At 35.2% G+C, this 26430-nt stretch overlaps 1 protein-coding gene across 1 annotated transcript; it reads left to right on the top strand.

Moving 5' to 3' along the window:
- Positions 1–616: 616 nt before the first annotated feature.
- Positions 617–25615, top strand: LOC140160243 (uncharacterized). Its single transcript, XM_072183518.1, has 17 exons — positions 617–683; positions 2402–2647; positions 11688–11859; positions 12862–12980; positions 13689–13784; positions 15128–15319; positions 16669–17007; positions 17758–18051; positions 18497–18784; positions 19148–19306; positions 20799–20948; positions 21249–21557; positions 22074–22388; positions 22660–22723; positions 23747–23808; positions 24387–24666; positions 25442–25615. Exons 1-17 carry the CDS (start codon positions 632–634, stop codon positions 25464–25466), a joined length of 3162 nt encoding a protein of 1053 aa, XP_072039619.1. The 5' UTR covers positions 617–631; the 3' UTR covers positions 25467–25615.
- Positions 25616–26430: the final 815 nt, after the last annotated feature.

Genomic DNA, 26430 nt, shown 5'->3' with positions numbered 1-26430 from the left:
TTTCCACATTGCTGGTAATATATAAATATCAAACAGTCATAATTGGCGTTCATTTCAAATCATCCCCAAGGCAACGAGGTTCAGGAATGTTCTCTCATTGCTAATTGTTGGTTATACATACCTGGACAAAATACAATGCTTTTAACCCACCACTTGAACAGGATTTAACCAAAGCAAACAAAGACTAGAACCATTTAAGAATTCTATAGACATATATGTAGAAGCTTATTATCTTCAACAATAAGATTATTGATTGGTTTAAAAGGTGTTCGACTGACACTAGCAAAATGAGATACATGTAGCACCAACTTGAGGTACCTATGAATACGACCTTTATGCACATTTTACACTTTAACTCAGAATACAATTTGCCGACTTTACGGCTGGTTTGTTGTGGACGGTCACATATTTCGTTCTGAGACTGAATATTCGGACTAATACTTATACTGGTATAGCCTACAGTTTTCTTTAATGCTTATCATGTAATAAATTTATATCAAATCAAAGGCAACATATTGAAATTAAGAGTTCCAAATCGGTGTATTTCTGAAGATATCATCAATAAATTGTCGAATCAGTCTCAAACGTGGTATTCCACACATTTTATTCTTGTGTACTTTGCAATAGGAAGATGTGGCGTGTTCTTGTATGCATTGGGTTAGCAGTTATCCAGACTTATGCAGGTAAGTTTAGGCCTAAGCAGTAAACTGGAACGCAGACCTTTTTTGCGACTATGTGCAAATGTAGACCCCAAAAACCACTTGCATGCACAAAATGCAATTAAATCATGCTGAGTGTGTGGGTGCGACGCTCACCATTTATGACTTAAATCGGCGAAAGTTCTGCGTTGTCTGTAAAATAATATCAAAATTGGGCCAAAAATTTCTGGTGAGGATTTGTAAAGCATGCCATGTGTTTAATAACGTTTACAGGTGGCATTTAAGACGGACACATCACCATAATCAGTGCTAAGTAGGGTTAGAGGTTAGGGTTAGGTTTAGTGGTCGTTTACCCATTTACAGAACTGAAGTTATAAGACTGGAGGTAGAACTTTTTGAATGACCCTCGAATACAAAAGTTACTATACATTGATGGAGTAAAAGTGGGGAATGGGCCAATTCAGACCGTCCTCAGTAAGTATGCTCCTCGCGGAACTTGGACTGGTGGGTCTCAATGACGGCGTATCGGTGTCTTTCGGAGCTGCGAACGAACTGAAGATCAATCAAATTGAATCAAGGATCTTTCCACCTGGGTCGGGTCTTTCTTTTGTTTCTGCTTGAAAACCGTTGAGGTCTTTCAGAGATCAAACTATTAAAATCAGCTTTTTAAGGCTCTTTCAGCGCTCTGTATTGGTAGAATTCAATGTCCTTCGGAACTGCTTAGTCCAAAAACAGTCTTTCCAGGGAGTATACCCGTATTGTGTTTAAGCCATGTACAGACTGTAACAATAAAAATATACAATTGCAATTTCGCTTCTCAGAAAAAATAAAAGAGATAATGGCAACAATGTTATATGCAGTAGAATCAGGTGGCTAACAGAAAAAGGTTTCTTTACTAGTTCATGTAGTTCGGGGAGAAAACGAGATGGGCCACTTTTGACATTTTCGCGCAAATCAAGCTTGCATTGCGTAAAATCGACTTTCATGATTAGCAATTGCAATTTTGCTGTTCAGAAAAAATAAAAGGGTCATGGCGCAAATGTTATATGCAGTAGAATCGGCAATATCTTGGCTAACAGAAAAACCTTACTTTTCTTTCCCAGTTCCTGTTCAAACGCTATACTCGGGGCTATACTCGACTCGATTTTACTTAATCGCCCGAGTTGGGCCACTTTTTGCCAATTTCGCACATCAAGCATGTCAAGTTTGTACCGCGTGAAATGAATCTCATGCTTATCGTCAAGATCTCAGAACAAAAGCAAATATTGTTCATGTTTTTCTTTCACTTAATTGACATTATAGTTAACAAATAATGTGATATTTACTTCATAAATTAAAATACCATTTCAAATGCCCCATTGTTTAAAATTACCCATCTTCAGAGCACCGACCAGATGGTTCATGAATCATGATTCATCTCAATTCAGTCACTTTTGCTATAGAAAGTCACGAAAGTGGCCCATCCTGTTTTAGGACTACTTTACACAATTGACCATATCTTCGCTTGCAGACCACCGATTTTATTGAAACAAACTTTTGTAGTAGCTTAAGAAATTACTTTGACGACCAAATACAATTTAATCGGATTGGCGCTATACGCTAACGACCACAATTCATCACGTTTTTGTTCCCGCCATCTAAACGAAACATATAGGGCATTCCATTTAATTGCCCAAGGAGTTTGAGTGTCCGACGTTCCATTGGTGATGTGATTCCTGCTTGTTTGTATCTCTACTTTGCAGATGACTTCGCCATTCTTAGCTCTCAAACCGATACTGCCATATACACGGCCTCTCCGATCACAAGTACAACATCTTTTAGTTGGACCAGTATCACTGGTTCTCTGACCATAACAGATAATGCTCGTGCCGTGGATTATGATCCAGTGTCGAAGCAAATATACTGGATGGAAAGAATGATTCCAAGTGGGAGAGTTAGGAGGTCAGATGTTGACGGGAGTAATGAGCAAGATGTAGCAACTGTAAATTGTAAGTTTAACGTTATTATTATTATTGTTGTTGTTGATGCTGTTTTTGTTATTTATTATTTTTATTATTATTAAGAAAAGAAAAGGAAAACAAGAAAAACTGCATTGGTTTTGACGGCGCACCTGGACACCCAATTTAAGGAAAAACAATCTTAGGACTTTGTTGGGCACCAAAGTCAAGGAAAAACGTCATTGGTTTTGGAATTTTGATGGTTTAAACTTGTTTGATGGCATGTAAAACGGAGTCATTTTAAAGAAAAGTTGAACAATGATGGCGGTATTTATCTTAAATCTTGTTTGTATCTTTACAAGAGGTATACACTTGCATAATAGTATTAGAACATCAGCAAAATGTCTAACAAACGACAAGGGAATTTCAAAAAACTTTTTTATCATGAAATGTAAGGTGTAACCTATATTTGACTAATTTACATTTAAAATATATGTAAATAGCGCCCTCAATTTTTACACAAAAGTACAGTTTATAGAATAACAAATACCACAAAAAAGCAGAAAACGATGAATAATTTGACATAGAAACGAAAATCTATGTTGAAAATTGCTACAAAATATAATGTATACAGTTTATTAATGTGATAGCTGTACTGCTGTTGTAGTATTCAGGTCTAGAATTGAACATTGTATACCGTAATGTTTTGTTAGACAAAATAATAAATGATCACATCAAACAACCAATCAAATCAAACAGTTGATTCATCAAAATGACGGTAGTCGGTATCGGTAATGCATACAAAGCTTCATTAGTTGATTCATCAAAATGATGGTAATGCATATATACAAAGCTTTATTAGTTGATTCACCAAAATGATGGAAATGCATACAAAGCTTTATTAGTTGATTCATCAAAATGATGGTAATGCATACAAAGCTTCATTAGTTGATTCATCAAAATGATGGTAATGCATAGAAAGCTTCATTAGTTGATTCATCAAAATGATGGTAATGCATACAAAGCTTCATTAGTTGATTCATCAAAATGATGGTAATGCATAGAAAGCTTCATTAGTTGATTCATCAAAATGATGGTAATGCATACAAAGCTTTATTAGTTGATTCATCAAAATGATGGTAATGCATATAAAGCTTCATTAGTTGATCAAAATGATGGTAATGCATAGAAAGCTTCATTAGTTGATTCATCAAAATGATGGTAATGCATACAAAGCTTCATTAGTTGATTCATCAAAATGATGGTAATGCATACAAAGCTTCATTAGTTGATTCATCAAAATGATGGTAATGCATACAAAGCTTCATTAGTTGATTCATCAAAATGACGGTAATGCATAGAAAGCTTTATTAGTTGATCATCAAAATGATGGTAATGCATACAAAGCTTCATTAGTTGATTCATCAAAATGACGGTAATGCATACAAAGCTTCATTAGATGATTCATCAAAATGATGGTAATGCATAGAAAGCTTCATTAGTTGATTCATCAAAATGACCGTAATGTATAGAAATCTTTATTAGTTGATTCATCAAAATGACGGTAATGCATAGAAAGCTTCATAAGTTGATTCATCAAAATGATGGTACAGCTCAACTGATCATACTTTTCCTACATTCGACCTTGCATGATTTTTGAGTTGACACAGTCATGAAAATAACTATAGATACTTGACAAGACCATTAGTAGCCCAGTTCTGAACCTTTTCATTGATCATTCATAACAATAGGTATCTTATGGATCAGTAAATATAAGAAGCGATAATAATATATCCGTAGCCTTGATATTATAGTACATCTCGAGGAAAAAGTGCAATGGACATGTTTTCATGTTATGTTTCAAATATCCCGCGCATGAAAATTGAGTATTTAACCCAAAAATGAAAATGGAACAATTTATTGGAAATCTGTTTTAACAGATTATTTTGACATCTTTTTCTGCACTGTATTATACCTAAATTAAGAAATTTGATAAATATTCAAAGAAAATATAGGTCATCCAAAAAATTGTGATTTTTACACATTTTGGGGCAAAAAAGGAAAAATAAGGAAAAATATCAAAATCTGTCTAACAGTTTCATTCATCAAGTCATAACAAACGGCCTACATGCTTAATTTCTAATAAAATATTGAAATTGTGAAAAATATAGGTATTTATTGATTTTCATGTTTTTTCTTGCAAATATGCTAATAATATGCAAATTATGAAATTGCAAAATAAAGTTTCTACATAGCATACATCTTTCAAGTATGATGTTCAAAATGACAGACATCAAAAAGAGATTCGATGAAATGTAAAGGTGTAGTAACAATTTTGGCATGGACTGTCTGGTTAGGCAAAGTACGGTAAGTTGAGCTGTAATGCATAGAAAGCTTTATTAGTTGATTCATCAAAATGATGGTAATGCATAGAAAGCTTTATTAGTTGATTCATCAAAATGATGGTAATGCATATAGAAAGCTTCATAGGTTGATTCATCAAAATGATGGTAATGCATAGAAAGCTTCATTAGTTGATTCATCAAAATGATGGTAATGCATAGAAAGCTTCATTAGTTGATTCATCAAAATGATGGTAATGCATACAAAGCTTTATTAGTTGATTCATCAAAATGACGGTAATGCATACAAAGCTTTATTAGTTGATTCATCAAAATGATGGTAATACATAGAAAGCTTCATTCGTTGATTCATCAAAATGACGGTAATGTATAGAAAGCTTCATTAGTTGATTCATCAAAATGATGGTAATGCATACAAAGCTTCATTAGTTGATTCATCAAATTGACGGTAATGCATAGAAAGCTTCATTAATTGATTCATCAAAATGATGGTAATGTATAGAAAGCTTTATTAGTTGATTCATCAAAATGATGGTAATGCATACAAAGCTTCATTAGTTGATTCATCAAAATGACGGTAATGTATACAAAGCTTTATTAGTTGATTCATCAAAATGATGGTAATGCATAGAAAGCTTCATTAGTTGATTCATCAAAATGATGGTAATGCATAGAAAGCTTCATTAGTTGATTCATCAAAATGACGGTAATGTATACAAAGCTTTATTAGTTGATTCATCAAAATGATGGTAATGCATAGAAAGCTTCATTAGTTGATTCATCAAAATGATGGTAATGCATACAAAGCTTCATTAGTTGATTCATCAAAATAATAGTAATGCATACAAAGCTTCATTAGTTGATTCATCAAAATGATGGTAATGCATACAAAGCTTTATTAGTTGATTCATGAAAATGACGGTAATGTATAGAAAGCTTTATTAGTTGATTCATCAAAATGACGGTAATGTATAGAAAGCTTTATTAGCAGTCCAAGAGAGTGCCAAATATGGATCAGGAGTATTACATAATATTACCCTGCTATGACAATAGCTGCACTAGGTTAATCGTATAATCTCCTTATTTGGTTAGCATGGCTGGGCCAGGAAATCCACAAGGTCAGCCAATGTATGTACATGTATTCGGTACATGTGCCATATCTTTTACAATGGGTGATAAATTTCTGGTTTGTTTTATTTCAAAACGCAACAGTCGATATTCTAAAGCTTGGTCCAAATCCAAGAGAAGAACCAACTCTAGTAATTTATGTGGTTTCAAATTATATCGGCCGTTGCCTTTTTGATAGAAATGGTGTTTGTTGATGTGCACAGTTTCCCATTAGATCATAACATGCTGTTGTACATCCAAGGTCAAAGGTCTTTTAATCCATATTTGGCGTTGTTCTGGGACTGATTAGTTGATCATTAAAATGATGGTAATGCATACAAAGCTTTATTAGTTGATTCATCAAAATGATGGTAATGCATACAAAGCTTCATTAGTTGATTCATCAAAATGACGGTAATGTATAGAAAGCTTCATTAGTTGATTCATCAAAATGATGGTAATGCATACAAAGCTTCATTAGTTGATTCATCAAAATGACGATAATGCATAGAAAGCTTCATTAGTTGATTCATCAAATTGACGGTAATGCATAGAAAGCTTTATTAATTGATTCATCAAAATGATGGTAATGTATAGAAAGCTTTATTAGTTGATTCATCAAAATGATGGTAATGCATAGAAAGCTTCATTAGTTGATTCATCAAAATGGTGGTAATGCATACAAAGCTTCATTAGTTGATTCATCAAAATGACGGTAATGTATACAAAGCTTTATTAGTTGATTCATCAAAATGATGGTAATGCATAGAAAGCTTCATTAGTTGATTCATCAAAATGATGGTAATGCATAGAAAGCTTCATTAATTGATTCATCAAAATGACGGTAATGTATACAAAGCTTTATTAGTTGATTCATCAAAATGATGGTAATGCATAGAAAGCTTCATTAGTTGATTCATCAAAATGATGGTAATGCATACAAAGCTTCATTAGTTGATTCATCAAAATGATGGTAATGCATACAAAGCTTCATTAGTTGATTAATCAAAATGATGGTAATGCATACAAAGCTTCATTAGTTGATTCATCAAAATGATGGTAATGCATACAAAGCTTCATTAGTTGATTCATCAAAATGATGGTAATGCATACAAAGCTTCATTAGTTGATTCATCAAAATGATGGTAATGCATACAAAGCTTTATTAGTTGATTCATGAAAATGACGGTAATGTATAGAAAGCTTTATTAGTTGATTCATCAAAATGACGGTAATGTATAGAAAGCTTTATTAGCAGTCCAAGAGAGTGCCAAATATGGATCAGGAGTATTACATAATAATACCCTGCTATGACAATAGCTGCACTAGGTTAATCGTATAATCTCCTTATTTGGTTAGCATGGCTGGGCCAGGAAATCCACAAGGTCAGCCAATGTATGTACATGTATTCGGTACATGTGCCATATCTTTTACAATGGGTGATAAATTTCTGGTTTGTTTTATTTCAAAACGCAACAGTCGATATTCTAAAGCTTGGTCCAAATCCAAGAGAAGAACCAACTCTAGTAATTTATGTGGTTTCAAATTATATCGGCCGTTGCCTTTTGATAGAAATGGTGTTTGTTGATGTGCACAGTTTCCCATTAGATCATAACATGCTGTTGTACATCCAAGGTCAAAGGTCTTTTAATCCATATTTGGCGTTGTTCTGGGACTGATTAGTTGATCATTAAAATGATGGTAATGCATACAAAGCTTTATTAGTTGATTCATCAAAATGATGGTAATGCATACAAAGCTTCATTAGTTGATTCATCAAAATGACGGTAATGTATAGAAAGCTTCATTAGTTGATTCATCAAAATGATGGTAATGCATACAAAGCTTCATTAGTTGATTCATCAAAATGACGGTAATGCATAGAAAGCTTCATTAGTTGATTCATCAAATTGCGGTAATGCATAGAAAGCTTTATTAATTGATTCATCAAAATGATGGTAATGTATAGAAAGCTTTATTAGTTGATTCATCAAAATGATGGTAATGCATAGAAAGCTTCATTAGTTGATTCATCAAAATGGTGGTAATGCATACAAAGCTTCATTAGTTGATTCATCAAAATGACGGTAATGTATACAAAGCTTTATTAGTTGATTCATCAAAATGATGGTAATGCATAGAAAGCTTCATTAGTTGATTCATCAAAATGATGGTAATGCATAGAAAGCTTCATTAATTGATTCATCAAAATGACGGTAATGTATACAAAGCTTTATTAGTTGATTCATCAAAATGATGGTAATGCATAGAAAGCTTCATTAGTTGATTCATCAAAATGACGGTAATGTATAGAAAGCTTCATTAGTTGATTCATCAAAATGATGGTAATGCATACAAAGCTTCATTAGTTGATTCATCAAAATGACGGTAATGCATAGAAAGCTTCATTAGTTGATTCATCAAATTGACGGTAATGCATAGAAAGCTTCATTAGTTGATTCATCAAAATGATGGTAATGCATACAAAGCTTCATTAGTTGATTCATCAAAATGATGGTAATGCATACAAAGCTTCATTAGTTGATTCATCAAAATGATGGTAATGCATACAAAGCTTCATTAGTTGATTCATCAAAATGATGGTAATGCATACAAAGCTTCATTAGTTGATTCATCAAAATGATGGTAATGCATACAAAGCTTCATTAGTTGATTCATCAAAATGATGGTAATGCATACAAAGCTTTATTAGTTGATTCATGAAAATGACGGTAATGTATAGAAAGCTTAATTAGTTGATTCATCAAAATGACGGTAATGTATAGAAAGCTTTATTAGCAGTCCAAGAGAGTGCCAAATATGGATCAGGAGTATTACATAATAATACCCTGCTATGACAATAGCTGCACTAGGTTAATCGTATAATCTCCTTATTTGGTTAGCATGGCTGGGCCAGGAAATCCACAAGGTCAGCCAATGTATGTACATGTATTCGGTACATGTGCCATATCTTTTACAATGGGTGATAAATTTCTGGTTTGTTTTATTTCAAAACGCAACAGTCGATATTCTAAAGCTTGGTCCAAATCCAAGAGAAGAACCAACTCTAGTAATTTATGTGGTTTCAAATTATATCGGCCGTTGCCTTTTTGATAGAAATGGTGTTTGTTGATGTGCACAGTTTCCCATTATATCATAACATGCTGTTGTACATCCAAGGTCAAAGGTCTTTTAATCCATATTTGGCGTTGTTCTGGGACTGATTAGTTGATCATCAAAATGATGGTAATGCATACAAAGCTTTATTAGTTGATTCATCAAAATGATGGTAATGCATACAAAGCTTCATTAGTTGATTCATCAAAATGACGGTAATGTATAGAAAGCTTCATTAGTTGATTCATCAAAATGATGGTAATGCATACAAAGCTTCATTAGTTGATTCATCAAAATGATGGTAATGCATAGAAAGCTTCATTAGTTGATTCATCAAAATGATGGTAATGCATAATAATAATAATAATAATCTTTCTTTATTGAGGGTAATTCCACTTCAGTGTCAAGCACTGCTTTCCAAGCAGGCCCTCATACAATTATAAAATATTGTAATACATATTGATACACAGTAAATTTACATCTTAGAAAGCTTTATTAGTTGATCATCAAAATGATGGTAATGCATAGAAAGCTTCATTAGTTGATTCATCAAAATGATGGTAATGCATAGAAAGCTTCATTAGTTGATTCATCAAAATGGTGGTAATGCATAGAAAGCTTCATAAGTTGATTCATCAAAATGATGGTAATGCATAGAAAGCTTCATTAGTTGATTCATCAAAATGATGGTAATGCATAGAAAGCTTCATTAGTTGATTCATCAAAATGATGGTAATGCATACAAAGCTTTATTAGTTGATTCATCAAAATGACGGTAATGCATACAAAGCTTTATTAGTTGATTCATCAAAATGATGGTAATGCATAGAAAGCTTCATTAGTTGATTCATCAAAATGACGGTAATGTATAGAAAGCTTCATTAGTTGATTCATCAAAATGATGGTAATGCATACAAAGCTTCATTAGTTGATTCATCAAAATGATGGTAATGCATACAAAGCTTCATTAGTTGATTCATCAAAATGATGGTAATGCATACAAAGCTTTATTAGTTGATTCATCAAAATGACGGTAATGCATACAAAGCTTTATTAGTTGATTCATCAAAATGATGGTAATGCATAGAAAGCTTCATTAGTTGATTCATCAAAATGACGGTAATGTATAGAAAGCTTCATTAGTTGATTCATCAAAATGATGGTAATGCATACAAAGCTTCATTAGTTGATTCATCAAAATGACGGTAATGCATAGAAAGCTTTATTAGTTGATTCATCAAAATGATGGTAATGTATAGAAAGCTTTATTAGTTGATTCATCAAAATGATGGTAATGCATAGAAAGCTTCATTAGTTGATTCATCAAAATGGTGGTAATGCATACAAAGCTTCATTAGTTGATTCATCAAAATGACGGTAATGTATACAAAGCTTTATAATTAGTTGATTCATCAAAATGATGGTAATGCATAGAAAGCTTCATTAGTCGATTCATCAAAATGATGGTAATGCATAGAAAGCTTCATTAGTTGATTCATCAAAATGACGGTAATGTATACAAAGCTTTATTAGTTGATTCATCAAAATGATGGTAATGCATAGAAAGCTTCATTAGTTGATTCATCAAAATGGTGGTAATGCATAGAAAGCTTCATAAGTTGATTCATTAAAATGATGGTAATGCATAGAAAGCTTTATTAGTTGATTCATCAAAATGATGGTAATGCATACAAAGCTTTATTAGTTGATTCATGAAAATGACGGTAATGCATAGAAAGCTTCATTAGTTGATTCATCAAAATGACGGTAATGTATAGAAAGCTTTATTAGTTGATTCATCAAAATGACGGTAATGTATAGAAAGCTTTATTAGTTGATCATCAAAATGATGGTAATGCATACAAAGCTTTATTAGTTGATTCATCAAAATGATGGTAATGCATACAAAGCTTCATTAGTTGATTCATCAAAATGACGGTAATGTATAGAAAGCTTTATTAGTTGATCATCAAAATGATGGTAATGCATACAAAGCTTTATTAGTTGATTCATCAAAATGATGGTAATGCATACAAAGCTTCATTAGTTGATTCATCAAAATGATGGTAATGCATACAAAGCTTCATTAGTTGATTCATCAAAATGACGGTAATGCATAGAAAGCTTCATTAGTTGATTCATCAAAATGATGGTAATGCATAGAAAGCTTCATTAGTTGATTCATCAAAATGATGGTAATGCATAATAATAATAATAATAATCTTTCTTTATTGAGGGTAATTCCACTTCAGTGTCAAGCACTGCTTTCCATGCAGGCCCTCATACAATTATAAAATACTGTAATACATATTGATACACAGTAAATTTACATCTTAGAAAGCTTTATTAGTTGATCATCAAAATGATGGTAATGCATAGAAAGCTTCATTAGTTGATTCATCAAAATGGTGGTAATTCTATTTCCCGGTTCTATTTTAGTAAGCCAATTTTGATTTTTGACATGTTTTACACTAATAGGGTTTTAAACTTAAATTTAATTTCAGTTGGGCGTGGACTTACTCTAGACATATACAATCGCGATGTTTACTGGACGACTCAAAATGATGAATTCATCTACACAATACCGATGGACCTATCTACGTCAGCTGCTCAAATTCCAAACACTGACGGAACGGGTGATTGGGCAGGGTGTATTGATTATGGACCAATTACAGAGTGCGTAATATATCGCTTGTTTCACTCAGTTTATCACCTCTTTATACTCTAGCAGAAATATGCCAAAACTGATCAAAAAGGTATCAAAAGTGTATCAAAAGTGTATCAAATTGTAATTTAATAAATCTCATTTGATACATTTTTGATGCAAGCCATATGATACGCTTGTGGTACAGGATAAGAATTAGAATGCTAATTTGATACAGTGACATGATATTTGATACACATTTGATATACGTATCAAATGAAAGGATAAGAATTATAATGCTAATTTGATACAGTGATATATTTGATACACTTTTGGTATATGTATCAAATGCAAGGATAAGAATTGTAACACTTTTTTGATGCATTTCATTCGATAGTTTTGATACATTTGATACACTTGAATCGCCCAACTTACTTGATACAATAATCAAATGAAAGGTTTAAGAATTGAAACACCAATAATTTGATACAGTGACATATTTGATACACTTTTGATATAATTGTGTATTAAATATGTATCAAATGAATGGATAAGAATTGGAATGCTTTTTTTGATACATTTCATTTGATCCAGTTTTGATACACGTGCCATTTGATAATACATCCAACTTATTTGATACATTTTCGATACATTATCTGACCATTCGATACACTTTTGACATGTAAGAAATATGTATGAAATACGCTCTATTGGATATTCTTTTTCATTTTAGTCCCATCCCCGGTAGTTTACCGTCCTGGTACCGCCCCTGTAGCGGGCAAATATTTTTCTAGTCACAAGCCCTTGATAATTTTATGACCCCCTATTTTTGGTTTAATATGACCGCCCTATCTTTGGCATAAAACACTATGACACTAAGAACCCCAGTATATTAATGACTCTCTTTTGAAGAGAATTACAGCCCCAAAGTGGTTTTTTTTTGGGGGGGTGGGGGTGTGTGTGTGTGGGTGTGTTTTTCTTTTCTTTTGTACACACCTGATAAGGCTGTGTAATAACTTATTACTTTTTTTTAGATCTTTGTATGTTGGATTTAGAAATGGTTTTGTGAAAAGATACAGTCTTGATGGAAGCACACAAGAAGTCCTGTGTGATAACTTGGACAAGATACCTGGTATTGCTGTGGATGAAAAAGGTCAGCTAGTACTAGACCCTAGTATAAATAATCATGATAATTGATAACAAAGTTCTGAAGATACATATTTGGTGCATACGTGCCAATATGGACCTCACACCAATTGATCCATAATTTGTGTTGTCGAATATCAGTGCAAAGTAGATGATGATATCCTTCCAGTATCTACTTTGTCCATATCTCATTTTCACGTTTTCGCTGTAGTTCCAGTTTTTGAAGGCGGGTGATATATCGGTATCAGGACACTAGGTATCGGTATCGAGACACTAGGTTTCTTGATATATCAATAATCATGATAACAAAACACTGATTTTTTTTCAATGTTTCCCCTGTGGGCGGAGCACTTGGAATTTATTCAAGTGTCTACATAACAAGTGAATACCAATTCTATTTTATACAATGTAAAAAAAATCTGGACTGACCTTTAGTTGTCATTGTCATTGTCATCGCCAATATCTTTATTTAGTGAAACTTCCAGTAAAATTTGACCTTTTTTAGTATTCAATTGACATGTTGATGATATATTTCAACAATCATAACAAAATGCATCTGAACTAACTTCGTTGAATAGAAGCATCAGGTTTGTTCAGTAAATAGACATTTTGGATTGTAGTGAGTATCAAATATTCACCTGGTTTTGTCCCCGTTTTGTCAAACTAAAATCCAAAATGTCCATCTGAACTAAAGCAAATTATTGTATTTTTTCAGCCGGTGAATTATTCATTATGGAGACAGACAATTCTGCTACAGATTGGTTGTGGAGATATGACCTGAATACAAAGCAGAAGACCTTAATGTTTACAGGTGGGTCACGTGGATGCACACCCGTAAGCATCATGGGGGGTGGATTGGTTATGGAGATATGACCTGAATACAAAGCAGAAGACCTTAATGTTTACAGGTGGGTCAAATGGATGCACACCCGTAAGCATCATCGGGGGGGGGGTGGATTGGTTATGGAGATATGACCTGAATACAAAGCAGAAGACCTTAATGTTTACAGGTGGGTTACGTGGATGCACACCCATAAGCATCATGGGGGGGTGGATTGGTTGTGGAGATATGACCTGAATACAAAGCAGAAGACCTTAATGTTTACAGGTGGGTTACGTGGATGCACACCCATAAGCATCATGGGGGGTGGATTGGTTATGGAGATATGACCTGAATACAAAGCAGAAGACCTTAATGTTTACAGGTGGGTTACGTGGATGCACACCCGTAAGCATCATGGGGGGGGGGTGGATTGGTTATGGAGATATGACCTGAATACAAAGCAGAAGACCTTAATGTTTACAGGTGGGTCAAGTGGATGCACACCCATAAGCATCATGGGGGGGAGGATTGGTTATGGAGATATGACCTGAATACAAAGCAGAAGACCTTAATGTTTACAGGTGGGTCAAGTGGATGCACACCCATAAGCATCATGGGGGGGTGGATTAGTTATGGAGATATGACCTGAATACAAAGCAGAAGACCTTAATGTTTACAGGTGGGTCAAATGGATGCACACCCATAAGCATCATGGGGGAGGGGTGGATTGGTTATGGAGATATGACCTGAATACAAAGCAGAAGACCTTAATGTTTACAGGTGGGTCAAGTGGATGCACACCCATAAGCATCATGGGGGGTGGATTGGTTATGGAGATATGACCTGAATACAAAGCAGAAGACCTTAATGTTTACAGGTGGGTCAAGTGGATGCACACCCGTAAGCATCATGGGGGGTGGATTGGTTATGGAGATATGACCTGAATACAAAGCAGAAGACCTTAATGTTTACAGGTGGGTCACATGGATGCACACCCGTAAGCATCATGCGGGGGATGAACTTTCCAAAATATGACCCCCCAAAAAAAAAAAAAATCTTCTTCTTCTTCTTCGTCGTCGTATTATTATTAGTATTATTATTATTATTATTATTATTATTATTATTATTATTATTATTATTATTATTATCATTCTTATTATTATTATTATTATTATTATTATTATTATTATTATTATTATTGTTATTATTATTATCATTATTATTATTATTATTATTATTATCATTATCATTATCATTATCATTATCATTATCATTATCATTATCATTATCATTATCATTATTATTATTATGGGAACTTGTGCACCCTACAGAAACTGCAAACAGTGGTGGATCTCGAGGAATTGCTATTTACAAGAATCTTGTTTATGTGACTGATCTGAAAACTGATGTGATTTATGCAATACCTAGAGATGCTGCAGGACTTCTTACAACTGAGCAGACAGTTGTTACAAATACATTTGCTACTGGTGGAGCAGGCTTCTTTGATATACATTTCTATGAAGGTGTGTACATGTCTCTTTAAAATACATATACCAGTGGCGTACCGTGGCCGCCCCAACCCCGGGGGGCTGAAGAAAATTAAATTTTGCCACCCCACCTCAAAAGCCCGAAAAGGTTGACCCAATTTTTTTCTCGGTCGTTTGAAAAAGTGAAGAGCACAAAAATAATTTAAAAAAAGGGTTTCAGGCACTAGCACCCTAAAAGCAGCACATTTTGATGGAGAGTACCATTTTTCAAAAATATTTATGCTTTATCAAATTTTTCCGCCTTTTTATTTACTAATTCTTTTGCCATTTCTTCGTTTTTGCCGCCCTGTTTTTGCCGCCCTTCTTCTTCCGCCCCTTCATTTTGGCGCCTTGCTTTTACCTGGGCTGGCGCCCAAAGCCCCCCCAAAAAAAAAAAATATGCGCATGTATACCCCCTATGGAAGACATGACATTAATCTGTGACTTACCCAAATGCGGTGATCCATCTGAATAATCCAAACATTATTTCAAAAACACACAAGTGCATGTGTGTTGTTAGCCCGACCGCCCCCCCACACAACCACATGCATTATTACACTCACGTGCCTACCCCCCACCCCAAAGAAAAACTAAACACTGATGCACACATACGTATGTACACAAGCAAAGCAAGAATTGTCTTGTAAAAAGATGAAGTTTACGGATCAGGTGTATAGTAATTTGTTCTAATTTTCATGCAAAAGGAACCAGTCGTTTGTATCCTTCAAACAAATATTACTAGTTCAAAGATATGAGCAGTTAAATAATTTCTAAAACAATAGGAAACAAAAGGAAATCTAAGATTCTATGGGCCAGTTTCTCGAAGCATGGCTAGTGGTCAGGCTTAAGCCCAGTTAGTCCTATATATGTGACCCCTCGGCACAACTGAGCCCGGATGTCGCCAGTGCCACTATTGAGATATGCTCCATCGAACTTAACAATAAACAATAGGAAACAAAGGATTTATTGACTGTTTTATTGATTTTCACTACTTAAATGTCAAGTACTATAGACATGATATACATCATTTTAAAGCTAATTTCAAGCAGAATATTTTGGTTGAATATCTCAAAAATGATGATTGGCTACTTCAGGGCTCAGTTGTGCCGAGGGGTCACATATTAGCATTGTACAACACCTAGAAAGATCAATCAGAAAATAGCTCCTAAGGCTAGCCTGCTGGCTTAAGTTACCTGACCACTAGCCAAGCTTCAAGAAATTGGCCCATATATGTCTTCTTTTCTGTATTTTTAACCCTTGGCTTGAATCCTTAATAAAATTCTATTCTAAGTCAATTTTATATACATCCTTGATATTCAACAATTACTTTGCCAATATCATTTCAGAGCCCACAGCATGTGTTGCGAATCTAGTTGTGACCGTAGACTCATCCAGTCAGCTTACAGTAACATGGGATGACCCAGTTCCAGGCTGCTGTTTGGCAGACTGGTTTAAAATCACGGCAGTACCATCCAATGCTGACCTTTGTGAAGCTACAACCACAACTGAAGCCGACACTAAGTTGATAGATTGGCACCAGGCACCTTACAATACAATATTGACGGACCTATTGCCTAATACAGAGTATTTCATCACAGTGACATCTGGATTGACAGATGATGATAATCCATCTGTCATTAACAGTGGACTAGTTCTGGATATAACAGGGACAACAGCACAAGATGGTAAAACTGGCATATGAGGTATATTGCTGAGTGATAGCAATCTATAGGCATGTGTGATGCATACTGGATATATGAAAAGGGCTCAAAAGCTATTGAATTCGGCACCTGCGACGGCGGATTTGAGTCCTGTTTATTTCCAGCATGCATCATGTTCTCTATCAGCAATATACCTTATGTTAACCATACTGATTATCTAGCTCTTCCTGGGGGAAGTAAGAGGACTCACTTTTGGAAAGGGTTGGGTTTAACATTACTCCTCTTACCCCTCTTCAAAACACAAAGTTTTTATGCCACTTGAGATCAGCAAATTGCAATTTCTCACCAATTGCTTAGTTTAGTGAAGGTTCTACAATGAAAAGAAACAATAAAATAGTTTTTTGTTGGGTACTTCTGGCGGTAATGTCAGTGTCAGTAGCACTGACATACTTGATAGTCACAATATCCAGGGGTAACCATGTGGGTATAACTCTTGCATGTACTTAGATTTAATTTGGTTGAGTAGCATTGAAAAGGTAACTCCTGGATAGGGTATCAAAATCACAGATTTTCTCTTAACCCCATGCTAAGGATATAGAAGTGGCTGTATATTTCAAAGAATCCATATGCAGGCATGTGAAAAAGGGTATGAAATAATAATAAAAGAATGAAGACATAAGTATAAAAAAGGGCTAAACGGGTCAGCACAGTACTTTCAGTTTTGATCAATATTGGCCCAATATTGGCAAAACTTTTTTTTTTACTCCATTGCAGTCCCTACAGGAGTTCCCGGCCTCTCCATCACAGCTGCATCAGACACCTCAGTTAGCCTACTATTCTCTGAGCCTCCTTGTGGATATCAAAATGGCCTCATCCTATCATACACCTACTCCTGTAAGGTTGGGTTACAGAGTACTCCAGTAGGAACAACATTGGTAGCTACACCTAGGGCTACTCTCTCTGATTTATTATGTGATGATGGCTTATATACATGCTATGCAGCAGCTGTTACCAGTGCTGGACCAGGACCCTCTGCCGAGATAGTTGTGAATGGAAACATTGCTACAGGTAAGCTTAAAAGGCTTTTAAAGGCAAGTTGGCTCCTTCAGGCCATATTTGTCCAGTTTTCAGGTAATAGGAAATGAGTTTAAAAAGCCACTGGTCACATTTATATATATTGCAGTTATTGAGTTATGGCAAATAATAGGACAAAACAAAAGTTTTTGTTATCTTCACCTCCCCCCCCCCCCACCCAACCTTTTGCATTTTTTTTTCAAATAAATATTAATGATCCAAAAAGGAGACACTTAAATAATTATGCTGCTGGCCCAGGAAAGTATTCAACAAAGTATTCAAAATGATCCTGAAATGGCTATTTTGCCATTTTAAGTTATTTTATTTGTCACAGGCTTTTGTACGATTTAAAAACGTCCTCAAAATGTACAAGTATTAAATAACTTACACCCACCTGTTTTGTCAGTAATCTTACATTCCTGCTTTCACTTCCATACAGTTCCAACATCAAAACCCTGCAATCTGAAGTTAACTGAAGCTACTGCCACTCAAATTACATTCACATGGGAAAGATGTGAGTGTGGAACCAGAGGTGGGGTAATGCAGACCTATACCTACAAACTTACATCCAATGGTTATACCACTGAGTCAGGGAACACTGATGAACTGATGGTGTCTTTTGAATTGCCATTGTGTGCAGCTGATTATGAGTTTGAAGTTGCAGTGACCACTCCTGCTGGAATAGGACCATACGCTGAGATGAGTTTGAGAAATGATGAAGCTTTAGGTAAGTAATGTTGAACACACATTTTATTTTTGAGTATCTTAATGACCTTTGACCATATAGACCACTTGGGATATTTTTCAATACCTCAATTAAAAAAATCATATAATGTGGACTTCACTCACCTCTAGCTGAATTTTAAAGAAACTATTCACAGAGGAAAAAAGTTTATCCTCTATTTTTTCATATTTTAATTTACACCCTTTGTGTACAGTTTAATGCATATGCACTAAAAAAATAAGACTTTTCTGGATGCAGGTGGACTGTAAACCACCCGATACCCTAACCAAACAACAACAATAGATGGATTGGATGGAAATCCCAATTTCATACTGTCAATTTTGACAATATTCTTTATTTTCACAGCTTCGGAGCCCGTGGTGACTTTGGTGTCTGTGTATATTGAAGAAGTAGTGGTAGTGGTCATGGCACCACCTTGTATGCTAGATGAGGCTACTATTATATCTTATGTATGGACCCTATATCGTATATCAATCAAGAGGCAGATAGAGATTGTATCTACAGGTAAGAAAATAAAGTTCTTAAAGTAAACAACATTTGCATAATTGGATGTGGGTAGAACATTGTAGAATAGTGGTGTTGTTGTGTGTTTCTATCTACCTCTGATTACACAATATGTATGATACAGCATGTGTTGCTATCTACCCCTGATAGCACAGTATGTATGATACAGCATGTGTTGCTATCTACCCCTGATAGTAGAGTATGTATGGTACAGCATGTGTTGATATCTACCCCTTATAGCACAGTATGTATGATACAGCATGTGTTGCTATCTACCCCTGATAGTAGAGTATGTATGGTACAGCATGTGTTGATATCTACCCCTTATAGCACAGTATGTATGATACAGCATGTGTTGCTATCTACCCCTGATAGCACAGTATGTATGATACAGCATGTGTTGCTATCTACCCCTGATATCACATACTGTATGGTACAGCATGTGTTGCTATCTACCCCTGATAGCACAGTCTGCATGCTACAGTATATGTTGCTATCTACCACCTGATAGCACAGGCTGCATGCTACAGCATGTGTTGCTATCTACCCCTGATAGCACAGTATGTATGGTACAGTGTGTGTTGCTATCTACCCCTGATAGCACAGTCTGCATGCTACAGTACATGTTGCTATCTTTCCCTGGTAGCACAATATGTATGGTACAGCATAGCACAATCTGCATGCTACAGTATATGTTGCTATCTTCCCCTGATAGCACATACTGTATGATACAGCATGTGTTGCTATCTACCCCTGATAGCACAGTCTGCATGCTACAGTATATGTTGCTATCTTCCCCTGATAGCACATATTGTATGATATAGCATGTGTTGCTATCTACCCCTGATAGCACAGTCTGCATGCTATAGTATATGTTGCTATCTACCCCTGATAGCACATACTGTATGGTACAGCATGTGTTGCTATCTTTCCCTGATATCACAGTATTCATGGTATAGTGTGTAATGCTATTTACCCTTGATAGCACATTACACATGTTACAGTGTGTGTTGCTATCTTTCCCGATAGCACAGGTTGTATAGTACAGTGTTTATTGTTATCTACCCCTGATAGCAAGTGTGTTATGGTACAGTATATGTTGCTATCTACCCCTGATAGCACAGTACACATTTTACAGTGTGTTGCTATCTAACTTTGATAGCACAATACAAATGCTACAGCATAGTTGCTATCTTCCCCTGATAGCACAATATACAGCGTGTGTTGTTATCTACCCCTGATAGCACAGTATCTATGTTTCAATTCAGTGTGTTGCTATCTACTGTTACTATCCCTGATAGCACAGTACGTATGTTATAGTATTACATTCATTATTACGATCAGATATAAATGATTATTTAAAATATCCAGTTTGCAGTGTTTCTGTATAAAGTAACCCTTTTAGGCACCACCTTTAGCAATTTTACATGGAAGAACTCCCCTAAAAAAATATCAGTTTATAATCACAATGTTGTTCTGCGTTTGTTTTCAGGTGAGGTTGCAGCTGAGGAAGATGGTACTACAGCAATTCAGATCCCTTATCTCTCCTGTGCCTCAAAATATGAACTGTCTATAGCAGCCAAATCTGCAGGGGGTGTCGGACCTGAAACAATTGTACCATTCCAAACTGAGGACTCACCTAGTATGTTGTCCGATTCATTGTCTTTCAAATGATGTTCATTATAGAATTGGCTTGACTACATCTCTAATGATACAATTATTCTAATTGTGACATATTTAGCATAATGTGGGGAGTGGAGCATGGGGCATTGCCACCTTCCCCCTCACCATCAGAACCAAAAAAAATACAAAAAATGCTACTATTTTGGGCAAGAAATTCCAATTTAATAATTTTTTTACCCCTTCACTACCCCACTACCACAACATCCCTGGTGCTGCCAAATATAATACTCTTTTTTAATCTTTTGACATTGATGCACAGATCCATTTTTACCAGGCTCATCTCTCGGCATCACAAGCTCAAATCCCTCTACATCAACTGTTTCATGGGAGAATACAGTACCATTATGCCCACCGCCAACTGTCTACAATGTAGCATACACATTGACCAACTTGGAGCAGTGTTCTGTACCAATATCTCGATCTAGAATCGACCTAGGTAGTACTTCCGATACAGAAATAATTCTACAATATTTAAATGGTGGCTCTACGTATGAAGTGTCAGTTACAGCATTAACAGCCACTGGGATGGATGTTGTATTACAAGAGACATGGATAACACCAGAATCAGGTATGTTAAATGGTCTGAAATCAATAGGAGATTGTATCTTATTACCAGCTAATGGTCAATATCAATATAGATTTTATTTCTACATGCGTACCAAGTAGTCAATATTGGTTTGCAAAGCCTTTGGGAAAAATAGCTAAAGCTCTATCACTGATTTTCTAAATTAGACATATTTTAAAAGTTGCAGAGTGGATTGATAATAAGACGGACAGCAGACTTACTTTTACCCGGACAGCCAACTAACCCTGCACCATAAAATAAGCCCAACATAACACATTGTTGTGGTAGCCAAAAATCAGACATTTGCAATTTTCTAAGATCATGTGTACAGGTGTAGGTGTACTAATATTGTCTCTAAGTGATGTAACCAACCTAGTAAGAATAAAATGTGACATATTTAGCCAAGTTGATAGGGGAAATAAGATTTAGGGGGATGTTTCCCCTCCGTCCCCCACTACTGGATAATCATATTATTAAACCCTTGTTAAAAAATTGACTTGATAATCTACCCACCCACAGCACCTACTGCACCACCAACCAATATCCATATAAATGAATTTAGTGCCGATGAGCTGGTAATAGCTTGGGATGCCCCACCATGTGGAACAAGAGGAGGACCTATCACTTACACTTACGAACTAATAACGGTATCAGATGACTCCAAAGCTATACCACTCATACATAATACATTGGATACAACTGCCAGGATCAAGCCATTACCAGCTGGTTATGTACGGTACATATTCAAAGTTGCGACAGTGAATAGCGCAGGAATGATATTCAGTGATTACATCAACATTTTTCCAGCTGTTACACCTACCACTAAGCGTACAGGTATGTATGTGTTTTTTGCATTCTTGTCAAAACGTCCTATACTAGATGTGTCTTGGTTGTGTATGAACTTGTTTTTACAATATAACACAAATATTAATTGTTTATGAGTGTGATCTTGGGATAAATTGATAGGTACAGCTTACATAAAATCAGTAAGCCTTAAATTGAGGGCGCCCTAGATTAATGTGGTTGCCACCTGAAGACGGTAAATGGCTGTGCATGGTTCAGTATAGATTTGCATCTAATAATGGTGTTTTCTCTCATCTTGTAGATCCTTGCCCAGATGGTTTATGTCAGAATGGAGGGACATGTTTTCCTGATGATGGTTCATGTCGGTATGTAAAAATAATGAGTACAATATTTAAATTTATTTGTCATACTTATTGTGTGTGTTTTAAACAGTTAAGAAATATACATATTCTATTTTCATCGCAAATGTGTCACATAGGAGAGAGGGTAAGTGGTCCAAGCCTTAAATGTCTATATCATAAAAATCATGAAATAAGCCTAGAAGGTCTTATTTGCTTTCCCATTACTCTTGATGGTTAAAATAGTTTAGCAAATTTTCACCCATTGAACAAATCATTGTTAATAGAGGTAGTCATTGTGACGTCAATGCCGCCATCTTGTGGGTACGGAGTACCTTTTTGCTAAGATCACCGCGTTGACTCTTGACTGTAGAGGTGCGTCATGCGCTGCGACTTCCATGTAATCGGGGGCGTAATGTCTAATGCAGAACGGCAGTACCCACTAAATGGCGGATCTCGCGGAAAAGCCTGACAGCCTCTATTAGAAATTAATAAATTAAAAATTAAATTTCAAATAGGCTACCACTTACCCATACCTGGGTAAGTGGTCCGCGTATAGGAGTCAAATGTGATCATTGGGTTTTATTTCGGAACGAGGGGCACTCAACTTAAGTGACCGATATGTGCCTGTCAATGGGTCCTCTTTTTTGCTGAAATTTTTACATTCTCTTATTTTAGAATTTGGAACAGAGCTTAGAACTTTTCTAATGAGTAACCCTCTTTTTCCAAATTTTATACTCAATGATCCCCTTTTTAAAATTTTGTTATACCCAATGACTCCCTTTTTTAAAGTAACATTTTATACCAATAGGCCCCTACTTCGCAAAGTACATACACATCACTCCTAAAGTTTAGTACCCCTCCTGGTTATAGTAATTTTGGTGGCACTCAGCATGCCCTTTTAAGGCCTGTTACAGCCATTTTAATCTTAAAAGATTACACATGGGGAATATCCATATTTATTCCCCCCTAAGTTTTTCATAATGTGTTTAATGCATAAATACCATCCAGTGTCCATCAAAATTATTTGTCCATTTTCTTCCATTGTAGTTGTCCAACTGGATTTAGTGGCATCCAGTGTGAAGTGCAAGCTGAAAGAAGTACTGGCACAAGTAAGTTGACTTTATCTTTTCCATCACATAAAATAGAACCATGTTATATATGCATTTATTTATTTATTTATATTTACTGTATTTATAACACTCGGCTGAAGCCAGACAAAGCCCAATAGTACTCAGAAGCTACTATATTCAAGGCTGCCAACCAAATATGATGGGACAAGGAAATGGGAAGAGGTCCGGTTTTAGATGCAGGAGGAAAACTGGAGCACCTGAAGAAAAACCTGCAATGCAAAAGCTGATCAAATTAAGTTGTTAATGTTTTAAATTACATTCCAGGGATTAGAGTAAATAAATTTTTGTAGTGAATATTTCATCTAAAATCCATTATTAAATGTCAAATGAATTGTTGATCATTCATAATTACTTTTAATAGATTACGACTTTTGTGAAATTAATGACGACTTTTGCCTGGAAAAAAGGGGTAATAGTGTAGAAAAGGGAGAAAATCTACTCTTATCTTCATTAAGGTTTGTCTCAAAGAAATATTTTAAAAGTTTTTAGGAAGTATTGGAAGTAACAATATCACCATCATTTGACATTATATCCTCTGCTTCTTCTTTTCCTTGTAGGTGATGCAACCATTGTTGCAATTGCTGTGATTCTTTCAGCTGTTGCAGTGGTACTGGTAGGCACTATGGCATACTGCTGTGTCCGTCTTCGCCGCCGTAATGCAAACAAATACCCACACGTACAACCAATTCAAAATCCTACCATCAAGTCTGCCAGTGTTGTCGTTTGGGATTCACAATATCCTGGCACAGGTTTGGGTAACCAACAGTTAGAGGCACCACAAGTACCTAACATCATCTCACCCTGGGACACATCCCTGCAACTTATACCTAGTGGAAGGTAAGCTGGGCCAATATCACTCATGAAGACAGTTCTTTTAGGGTTACCACAAAAGAGCTGGCCTGGAAAATTCCAACTTAGTTTTAGATACAGTGGCGGCACCAGAAAACAAAATTTCAGAGCAGGTGGGGGGGGGGGTGAATTATAGAGAGGGGAAAAAATAATATAAAAAGTGATAAGTTTCATAATTTTGGGGTTTTCAGAGGGGGAGGTGGAAGTTCTGACTGGGAAATATCATTTGTAAGAAATGTGTGCAAAATAGTCCTTCAAACCTTATGATTGTAAAATTTGCTGAGGCATTTCAATTTTACATGAATGTAATGTAATTTAGTAAGCTAACATACCCTGAAAAAACAAAGTCTTTTAGGTGCTGTAGTTGTGACAAAATGTGAGGTTTTAATTACGATCAAAATATTAGTCCAAAGCATGCAGGAAGGTCATAAACACATCGAAAAGAACCGAACAGACTCACGATCGGCAGAGTGACACGCATTATCGTCATATGCGCTAAAATTAATATTGATTTTATTTGTTTTGCCTAATCTGTTCGGATCAAAATTAAAAGGGGACATATCTGACAGAGAATACTAACATTTTGTGGAAAAGAAATACAAATCTATTTTTATGGACATGTTACAACATGGCTTTAAGTGTCATTCGCTATAACAGGTTACAATAGGTCTTTGTAAAATGCAAGATTCTTAAAATTGAGGTCTGTTTGGTACAGATTGATTATGTAACTAATGGAGTGTTTTATTCCCTTATTTTCTTCCAGACAATTCCAACATAGGTATTTCTAGTCTTTCAATATCTCTGCTACCTGAAGAAACTCGCCCTACAACTCTGGACTCGGAACACCTTAGTGGCTTGCTAAAACTGCTGGTAGTTTACGATTCTTTTCAGTTTGTATTTAACTTTGGACCTGTAAGGGATATACAGTTATTTAATTTCAATAATAGTAAGACCAACTTCCAAGCAAACACAAAATGTTTAAGTGTTAGGTTATAAAAAGGGTTTTAAAACTAAAACATGTTTATAATGTTTTAAAAACATTTTGAGTTTGCTGGGTTATCAATATTATAAAAGGGTCAGATACAGATAAAAAAGACATTAACCCGATCAGCATTTACCTGGTTAAAACACTGACTGACTACAAATGTATCAAATTGTGGATGCTGTGTTGCTATATATATATATATATATATATATATATATAGGCGTAAGAAATTTGAATAGACGACAACGTAGCTGTGTAACATTAACTTTTATTCCGAGCTTTCGCCCTCAGGGCTTCATCAAGGCATAGGCAAACTGTTAAATGAATAAACAGAGAGAGGATACATAAATACCAGGCAATAAATCCCTACATTACAAGAAAATATTAATATTTCTTACGCCTATATAATATTCACGAATGGATGAACCAAGTCGTACAAAAGCCAAGACCAAATCTCTCACACTATATATATATATATATATATATATATGAGGTATCCCATACACAATGAAGAACGTGATGAATATATTTTATTATAATAGTTTGTTTTGGCCAAATTAAATTAATGTTTGTCTCAAAGCTCCTTGGACGTTGAAAATCAAATGTGAAATCAGGTTTTTATTTCATTATATTTCACGATAAATTGAACCAGGGACTCCAGTACATGTGACAATCGTTATGAGACACAGTGAAGGCAACTGGGAAAGCCTTCTTTCATGTCGTTATGAATTCGGCAGAGTGACGAATCGAGAATTTTGAGTAAATTG

Source organism: Amphiura filiformis, chromosome 9 (assembly GCF_039555335.1).
Source record: "Amphiura filiformis chromosome 9, Afil_fr2py, whole genome shotgun sequence".
Classification (NCBI taxonomy): domain Eukaryota; kingdom Metazoa; phylum Echinodermata; class Ophiuroidea; order Amphilepidida; family Amphiuridae; genus Amphiura; species Amphiura filiformis.
This window is presented reverse-complemented; position numbering and strand designations above follow the sequence as displayed.